Source organism: Astyanax mexicanus, chromosome 1 (assembly GCF_023375975.1).
Source record: "Astyanax mexicanus isolate ESR-SI-001 chromosome 1, AstMex3_surface, whole genome shotgun sequence".
In the NCBI taxonomy this organism is placed as follows: Eukaryota; Metazoa; Chordata; class Actinopteri; order Characiformes; family Acestrorhamphidae; genus Astyanax; species Astyanax mexicanus.
In genome coordinates, this window is record NC_064408.1 from 54,031,993 (window position 1) to 54,041,962 (window position 9,970).

General features: G+C 39.0%; 1 protein-coding gene across 1 annotated transcript in view; it reads left to right on the plus strand.

Annotated features, from left to right (window-relative positions):
• Positions 1–2,222, plus strand: part of usta (uronyl 2-sulfotransferase a) — a 136,992-nt gene extending 134,770 nt beyond the window's left edge. The window contains exons 7-8 of the mRNA XM_022665523.2: positions 465–622; positions 1,672–2,222. Of these exons, the coding sequence (XP_022521244.2) occupies positions 465–622; positions 1,672–1,967 (454 nt within the window). The 3' untranslated portion in view covers positions 1,968–2,222. The remainder of the gene's footprint in view (positions 1–464; positions 623–1,671) is intronic.
• The last annotated feature ends 7,748 nt before the right edge of the window (positions 2,223–9,970 follow it).

Below are 9,970 nucleotides of genomic sequence, written 5' to 3' on the forward strand. Positions count from 1 at the left end.
AATGGATGTTTCAAACACCCAAATATTTACACTAAAAATGATTAAGATTAATAGGGGTGACCAAACTTTTTCATATGACTGTAGCTACCTACATCTCCAGTTCCACCTTAAATGGTGCAGTAGCAGTTACTAAGCTAATTCCTGATTTAAGGTGGAACTCTGCCCTAAACATATTGATGGTCTATCGCTCCTTACTGCAAAACTCACTGGCAGGGTTGTAGTTACAGGGCACATATAGCAGTGTGGTTATTTTTATTTTTTTAATTATATATCTATTTTGACATATAAGGTTCTTGAAAGAATGCAGGGATACATATGAAAAAATGGGATTAGGCCATGGAGTTGCTTGGCATGTTCTAATAGTCCTCATAGTGTATTTGTAGTCAGGAATACTGATTAGCCAGTGTCAGGTTGGTAAATATGAACTACTCCACAGTGAAATTCTGTCTTCATGTCTGTGGCAGGGAGCCAGGTGTATGGGCGCTGGAGAGAGCCAAACAGAATGTTCTGGAGAACTTCCTCCTGGTGGGGATTCTGGAGGAGCTGGAAGATGTGCTGCTCCTTCTGGAGAGACTGCTACCTCACTACTTCAGCGACGTGCTGACCATCTACAAGAGCCCAGGTACAGCCAGCACAGTTACATCACAAATACAATTCTAGGGACTGTATACTACACCCTGTGCAAGGTGCGTTGTAATGCTCACTACTCGAACACCCCATCAGCAGTCTATTTTCACGCATTCCACCTGCACTGTTTAAATAGCAAAGATGCTTGTGAATATTTCTATGCTGATGGGCGTGGTGGTCTGGAAGTGAGGTGATGATTTAAACCCTGAGTAGTCAAATCGTTAGATGTTCATTGCAATTTTGGCAATGCAGGCACACTACACACACCCAAGCCCACAAGCCCAATTTTTACATCAGCAATAAACAGAATACAAAATAAAATAACACTGCTGTTCCCGTAAATTACCTGTAGCACACCTTTACAAGTTGAACGAGAAGGTCATGTTCCTCTGCTGAAAAGCGCAGAAGCACTGCACCATTAAAGTACCAATCCGCCAAAAACTAAAAGTCAGAGTACACCTGGCTCTGATGGGCAAGTGACACACTGATTGGTTTATTTCACATTACGCCCAAAACACACTCATAATTATTAAAAGAATTAGTACATGCCTTTTGTGCATTTCAATCCGCATTCTCTTTGTGTCATCACAAAAAGTATTTAGGGCCTAAATAAAGCTGTGTGCTGTGTGGTTGACAGCTCACCTATAAATCTCTAAAATAGGGCTCTAGGTCTATGTTGACACATTAAAAAAAAAAAATGTATGTGGGTGTCTGATGAAAACTGTAGTACTCTGACTGAGTGTGCTGCAAGTCTTTTATGCAATTAATACAATATATTTAAAAGCCCAATATACTGTAATATACTCGTGAAATATTATTTGCTACATTCTTGAGCATTGAACAACTGTTAAAATAAAAAGTCAGCATTGCAAATGAATTCTTAAAAATGCACAAATAATACAATTTTAAACACATGAAAGGGGATATAAAGTACACTAGGTTCTGTTGTTGATCTGTGAGAAACAACTTCCACTCTATCTGCAGGTTTATTTTTATTTTTTTGAAAGCTCTTGATTTCTGTAACCATGTGTTATCTTTCCTCAGCTTTCTGGAAGGTAGGGAACCTGACGGGCACAGTGAAGAAGAGCATGCCCACGCTGGAGGCCCTGCAAGTGCTCTACCGCCGCATGAAGTACGAGTACGACTTCTACAACTTTGTGCGGGATCAGTTTCACCTCGTCAAGAAGAAGATTGGCCTCAAGTCGTTACTCCCAATCTCGTCTCATGAGCCAAGCTTTCTGCGTGAGCTCACCCTCCATACCCCGGACCCGCTGGAGGAGGAGGAGGAAGAGGTGGAGGAGGTAGAGGATGATGCCAAAAACTGGTTGGTCCAGCCTTGAACATTGCTCTGGACAACTGGTGCAGACGCCGTCTAGCAGTCGAGACAAGGAGATAGCATTCCCAAGAGCTCTTTGGGTGTGTGTGTGTGTAAATGTAACCATGTGATACCCGTGTTTTTAACGGGGTGGCCCTGCAGGACAGTCTGCTCCTCTAGCTGTGGAAATGGGCCGGAATAGATATATTTAAAGAGACACATGACAAATTTCAAATGGTTTTATCTTGGTTGATGTTCATAAAGAAATGACTTTCAATCATTTGCTTTGGTTTGTTTTGTTTGTTTTGTTGTGTTTAGTCTCCAGGTGAGATAGGTCAAGCTTTAGGAGGTGTGTAGAAGGAGGAACACATAAGATGAGAGCACTCAGTAGCATCCAGATTGCTTGAATGCATATATGATCCATATCGTTGCTGTCCTATGAATCTCCATTTTTTTAGATTTTTAGTTTACTACATAATTTAAACAGACAAACTGTCCCTTATATTGTGCCAAAATATCTTAATAAACGGACCAATAGAAACTCTTCAAAATGAAGTAAAACAAACTCTTTTTACATTGACTTCTATTGAAAGTTTACAAGGTTTTTTTTTCTCTCCTGTAAAATTGCTGTTTTGGAGATAAGTGTTTTTCATTGGACAGCGACGATATGCACTAAAATTACACTTTCCAGACACCCATTCTAATTAGTGGATATGACTCTAATTAAAGGCATTGTTGACAGGTTTAATAATACGCACACATTATCTTAAAATTCATAGAAAAGCAATGTCAGTTTAGTGTGGCACTTTGGAGAAAACCTGTAATCTGGTTTAACCTGTAATGTGTAGTGCCAATCATTCACTACAGGACTGCAAAGAGGAATTCAAAATTGAATGATGTCATATCAAAGCATCCAGTCATCAAGCTATCTGATCATCTGAACAGACCATAGGATTTATCAAACCATTATCACTCTTATATTTATCTAATGTATTAGTTAGGACATTTGTGTTTGTGATCCAAAATTAGACATCCAGTCTGACCTCAGTATTGCTCAACTGACTGAATGAAAAGAAATCATCATAGCCACATTGTAAAATCTAGAAGTGAAGCAGCTTCTGCTACAGCAGGACAGAAAAAGCTACAAGGACCTTTATATCAGAGGCTTTTATTCATCAGAGTTCACAGACATAATAATTCAAAAGTTTATTTAAATTCATAAAGTAATGTAGGGTCCTTCACAAGTTTGAAATTACTTTAATTTTTTCCCATGATCAGTTCTGAGCACCATAATGCTACGTATAGACTAATACGATGTTAGTTCATTTTCGTGGATGTCCAGGAAAAAAGCATGTGATACATGTATTGTGAGCTGATTTGCTGTGGAAGAGTTCTCCACTGCTACACATGCTTACAGGCTGGCAGTTTTGTGATTTAGGGTACCTTTTGTACATCTTTCAGTACACAGCCATAGTGTATCTTACCATTCACTTCATCTCTGACACCAAACAGACCTCATTACATCACACATGAACTTCAGTAGAAACAAAGGACAATATTCTGATCAAGCATAACTTTATGATCCCCTTTTTTGATATCCATAGTCATAGTGTTATGCTTTACCAGTGAATAGCTATTACATAAATATTGGTCTCTTTATTTTTACACACATTATGCATTAACGTATTTCATGCCATCCTCTTGCCTGGTGTTAATGAGTTTATAAAGTGCCAAATACACTGTCTGGCCAAAATAAAAGTCTCCACCTGGATTTAAGTGAGTAAATGATGTGGGTTTGATGCTGCAGTTGTTGAGGTGTAGGTTCAGCAACAGTATGTGCTGAAAGAATGAGGTCAGCTGACTACCTGAATATACTGAATATAGACCAGGTTATCAATGGATTTTTTCTCCCCTGATGACACGGACATATTCCAAGGTGGAATTGTGAAAGAGTGATTTAGGGAGCATGGGATCATCATTTTCACACATGGATTGTTCAGATCTTAACCTCATTGAGAATGTTTGGGATGTGCTGGAGGTCAGACTTTGTGCAGTGGTCAGACTCCACCATCATCAATGCTGCAAGATCTTGGTGAAAAATTAATGAAACATTGGTTTAAAATAAATCTTGTTACATTGCAGAAGCTTATTGAAACAAAGCCACAGTGAATGCGAACAACTGCAAACAAAGCTGAAGGTAGTCCAACGAAATATTAGGGTGTGTGGCCTTTTTTTTGGTGGAGACTTTTTTTTTGGCCAGGCAGTGTAAAATACTGTATTACAGTGGTAAGGAATAATAAGGTTTGGAAAAGAGATCCTGGCCTTTAATTTTTAGTACAATAACCCACACAAATGGTACAGGAGGTCTGTGGAATGTGGGGAGGTTTAGGAAGTTTAGCAGGCACATATGAATGTGATGATCCAGGGTCCACATACTGTGTTGGTTATGTTGAATATGTGTCAAGGTTTAGTCTCCACGTAACTCCAGAGGACAAAAAGACGTTAAGTAAAGTCCCACTCACTTCTGGCTCCTAAACATCTCTTCTACATAAAACTTTCTACACACACTACCTATTGTCAGTATGTGGATGGAGTTGTTTTATGTGCCTGTTGATTGTTCTTCTTCAGGCAGCGTAGTGGTACACAGGAGGCCTGTAATACTCAATACTATGTTTTACTAATTCATTTAAAAAATATTCACAAAGCCTTAACATTATTTAAGCATCCTGCACATCTCTGCTACTATTCCAAATGCAATCTTTTTATTATTTGCACCTAAATTAATTAACTGAAATTAACAGTGAAAACAGTGTTATCTCAATAGTTTGTCCATTTTAACAGACTAAAAGTGTAGTGGTTACAGTTGCTAAATTTGGGCAAAATACGTATTTCAGTAGTTATTTAAACCAGACAAGCTTTTAAAATAATGAACATTAGAGAAAGATGGAGAGAGAGCACTTATCTGGGTTTAACTGTGAAATAAATAAATAATTTATTTTTTTCTATTTTAAATTTTACCCCTCAACTTTCCATCTGTCCCCTGGAATTCACCACAGTTCAGACATTCTAAATGGTTAGATTTTGAAGGCTCTTTTAGGAGTAAGGGAATAAAAGACAGATAATTCAACATAGACCATTTAATCATGCCAGTTAAGTATTTTCAGTGTATGTATTGTATTGTTTTAAATGTGTTTTCTTTTTATTGTTTTTATGGTTTTAATTTATTATACAGTATTAATTGTGTAAAAATGCATTCCATATACTACAATCCTCAGGAAACAAAACAAGAGTGCAAATATATATATATATTTTTCTTTTTGACACGTGACAGCTTACATAAACTGATGATCTGAAACTGATATATCTGAGAAGGAGTCTGAGCAGCTAAATGTACCACTCATACTAAAGTTCAGTTGAATTGCAAAGGAAATGGCTAGCAAGTGTACAAAATCCACGTTCACTTTGGGACAGCTTCCAAAATAAAAGTCTTTTAAAAAGTGTTGCTTCTTGTTTTATGTTCTTAGTAGTACTCTAAAAAGTACAAATTAAGTTTTGACTGCAGTTTAATTAGAGTAAACAGTGTGTGTGTTTGCTTTATTTGAACACTTGGGGGCGTGTTCGCTTCACTTCAGGTCACGAGAGGTACGTTATTCTGAAATGTAGCATTATGTTTAAGGAAATACACATTAGAGGTGAGTGGCATTATGGTAGAAACAGTAGAAATATTAAAACGATAAGAATGTAATAATACCTTTAATTAAAATGATAAGTCTCTAAATATTACTTTTGAAATTACGACTTAAGTTCATAACCCCTTTGTAGTAGTTAGATCTAAACTCAGACCAGAATATATGAAGTATGAATTAAGGCCAGTCTAGTAGAGAAAGACACACAGAGGCAGTCCTAGTCTTATAAAAAATACAGATTTATTCACAGCTTTAAAAAAAAATATGTGTAGTTTAATGTTCAAATTTAAATTGTAAAAGAAAGTGTACAGCTATGTAATTTGGTGTAGCGTATTTAGGGTCTCTGCAGAGTATCTCTCTCTCTCTCTTTGTGTGTGCATATACCCATGTGCTATTTTAGACGATGGGTTTACTCTGCCTCTCACAAACATTTTCTGCTCTCCGTTTTTCTGCACACACACGTTGCGGGAGAATGTCAGATATCAATAACGGCTCCCCAATGCCCCGCAAGTCAGATAAAATCTCCTGAAATCTGTAAGGAGTGGCCCAAGAGTGAACACAAACGCGCGTGTGTGGGACAGACTTTTTTCCTCAATCACGTGAGAGAAGGAGAGGGAGAGGAGAGAAAGGCGCACCTCTCGTGTGTATATTCATGAGGCACATGCAAAACAGAGAGGGTTTTAGTGTGGGTGGGCAGTGTTTTTTCCCTCCTGGACGGGAGGCGTTCAGGTGCATCATGGCTCCCATCAAAACTCATTTCATCTCTGAATTCTTTAAAGCAGTGGTACGGGTAGCACTGATGGTACTCGAAGCATCCCAAGGTGGCACACTAGAAAAAACATCTGCTTGCATTAAAATATTAAGAACTGACATCTGACAAAGTTTCTACCTATAATTTTCCTATCATTACATTAGTTAGTGTTTAGTGCTTTACCCTTTAGAACCTGTCTGTAAGCTACACTTCTGTCCTTCACTCTCAGAACTACAGTTTTATCATTCTTAACATCAGTTTTATTGGTCCTACAGTAAAACCCTGTGGAACGCCACAAGATATCATAACATTAATGAGCCAGTCACCAACAGTTCACCACAGTTTCTGCATTACAGTTAATTGCTTGATAAGGTAAAAAAAAAGAACTGTCAGAAGTTAGAAGAGAAAAAACAGATGGAAGATGGTCTTTTTTTGTCATTGAAACCTATAGGGATGGGCTGAGCTACACATCTACTGCAACCAACAAGACTTTTGGGTGCTAGACTCTTGGCGCTTTAATTTTACATTACATTACATTTAGCGGATGCCTTCATCCAAAGTGTCTTACAAATATTACATTACATTACATTACATTACATTACATTACATTACATTTGGCAGACGCTTTTGTCCAAAGCGACTTACAATAGACAAGTACAATGTAAAATAAGTTTAAAGGTAAAACATCTTTGGATAGGGATAAAAGGATGTCAAAGGGGAATAATAGGATAGAGGAGTGAAGGAGGGGAAGAAGGAAATGAGGTTAGAAGTAGTTAGTGTGTTAGAGGTGTTAAGAGAGTAAGTGCTCTTTGAAGAGCTCTGTCTTCAGGAGTTTCTTAAAGATAGCGAGAGATTCTCCTGATCTGGTAGTGGAAGGTAGTTTGTTCCACCATTGGGGAACTCTGTATGAGAACAGTCTGGATTGCTTTGTGTGAATGTTTGGTAAAGCGAGGCGACGTTCATTGGAGGAGCGCAGCGGCCGGGAGGTAGCGTAAGCCTTCAGGAGCGAGTGCAGGTAGGAAGGAGCCTGTTCTGTCATCACCTTGTAGGCGATTGTAAGAGCTTAGTAATGATAGTAATGCGATAGTAATGATGTACATTAGAAATAGATGACATAGAACTTAAAGGTAAAAAAAAAAAAAAAAAAACATTCTTAGACAGGGCATAAAGGAGGTCGAAGGGAAATAATGGGATAGAGAAGTGAAGGAGGGGAAGAAGGAAATGAGGTTAGAAGTAGCTAGTGTGTTATAGGTGTTAAGAGAGTAAGTGCTCTTTGAAGAGCTCTGTCTTCAGGAGTTTATTAAAGATAGTGAGAGATTCTCCTGATCTGGTAGTAGAAGGTATGTTCCACCATTGGGGAACTCTGTATGAGAACAGTCTGGATTGCTTTGTGTGAATGTTTGGCAAAGCGAGGCGACGTTCATTGGAGGAGCGCAGCGGCCGGGAGGTAGCGTAAGCCTTCAGGAGCGAGTGCAGGTAGGAAGGAGCTGTTCTGTCATCACCTTGTAGGCAGACAAACCAAGTCTCCCTGAAGCTGCGGGAGTCTCCCGCATTTCTGTAGTGGCTCCCTGATGCCCGCGAGTCACATATAATCTCCCGGAATTCAGAACGAGTGCCCCAAGAGTGCACTGCACACAACTGCGCACACAGGCGACAGACTTTTTTTCTCTAATCGCGTGTGGGAAGGAGAGAGAGAAAACAGAGAGGGTTCTGATTGGCCTGTTCTCTGCAAAGAGTGTGAGACAGCCAATCAGTTTTTAGTGTGGGCGGGCAGTGTTTTTCCCCCCTCCCGGACTGGAATTGTTCAGTGAGTGAGAGAAAGCAGACCATGGCGGAGGCAGGGATTTATTTTCTTTATTCATTTTGTAAAAAAAAAATATTGTATAAAAGCAATAGAACACGAGAGGGAGTGTGTTATCATGAATAACATCACGACTGTGATTTGCATCACAGCCGTGATGTCATTCATGATAACACACAACCTCGAGTGTTCTATTGCTTTTATACAGCATTTTTTTTACAAAATGAATAAAGAAAATAACTCAAAGAAATGTAAGAAATTCAGAATGAAAATGCTTTAATATGGACTGTGCCTTCCGCCAAAAAGTAGTTCCACAAAAACTGTTACTAACGGTGTAAAGTTATGGTTCATACAGACTAACACCACGGAAGCCATGAAAAAATTGGGAATAAGCGCAGATAGTAACGTTATGAGCATGAAATAACGCTACTACTCTCCTCTCCTGCTCTGTGGAGTCTTCAGGTGAACGCTGCGCATTTTTGAGCATTTCTGCCTGTTTTGCAGGGTCGTGTTGGTTTTAGCTAGATGGCTGGACTGTGGTTAGGTTAGCGTAGCTTGCTTCAGCTCATCATTAACTTAGCTTAGCCTGGCTGGTTACCATTCTGGCTGTCAGACGGCATTAGCCGAGCGATTTCTTTCCCTTTTTTCCACAAAAGACGAGCCAGAGTTGCAGGCAAGGGTGCCGTGTTTGAGCGCTAGCCTGTGCTAAGCTAACGCTACTGCTGGTGCTGCTGGAGGTGATGATTCAAAACTGTCCTGTGTATTTACGGCGTTACTTAGCAACATGTTGGCAAAGTGATACAAGTTTTGTTTTACTGACATGCTTCAGAATTCCATATCTCTCAGTTGTTTCATGGTATTCAAGTCCAAGAAGCCTCTCGGAGCAGCCTGTAGGAAGGCATGGTTGGACATCCAACTCCGCCCACATCCAGCCTGTCTCCCAGTTACACCACAAGCTATGCCCTGTGGGCCATTTTTCTATAAGTGACCGAGTTGAGGTGCGATTACAATGTAATAATGAGGCACTTTAAACTCCATAATGCATCATACATTTTAGTAAAAATCATAGCATGAGCTACATCAGCTATGAGCTTCCTGAGTCTCATTACTAAGCAATTGAAAACGGAACATACTAGAGATGAGAGCAAGTCACCAAGGTTGCCAACCACGGATTTTAGTTTACTCACTAAAGACTCCATTTCCCAGGATACACCTGCGTCTAATCTTCCTGAGCACTTCCTGATCACGCTTCTGCGTTTTAACTCGTCGACCTTCAAATCAAGTTCATGTGGCTCTAGTATAAATAGCCGTCTTTCAATCCTTTGTTGCCCAGTATTGAATTTATTTCATAGCTCATTTGCTCAATACAGACAACAGCAATATAATTACCTCAAATTCCTGATAACAACTGTAAAGAGCTGTTTTGTTATTATTTACAGTTCCAGAGATGTGTATTACCTGTGTGTCACAGTACGAGAGTGAAATGGTGAATAAAAAGCTTTTTTTGTGAGCATGAATAAAAGATTCTGTTTGTTAGAATTTGATCTAAAACTATTAAAACTGTGTTTTTACAATTTACAAATGTATTATTTTGTGTTTTTCTGCCTATGAGTAGCTTACAGTACATTTGAAATCTGAGACCCCACAAACCAAGTGCAGTTTACATTTTATTCACACAATGCAGAGCGAACGTACATTGCAAAGAAAAAAATAATAATCATGATGATTCCGTTCAAACACTATACACAATATATATGTCATTTTAAAGTCAGAAATAGCTAAGCAGGTAA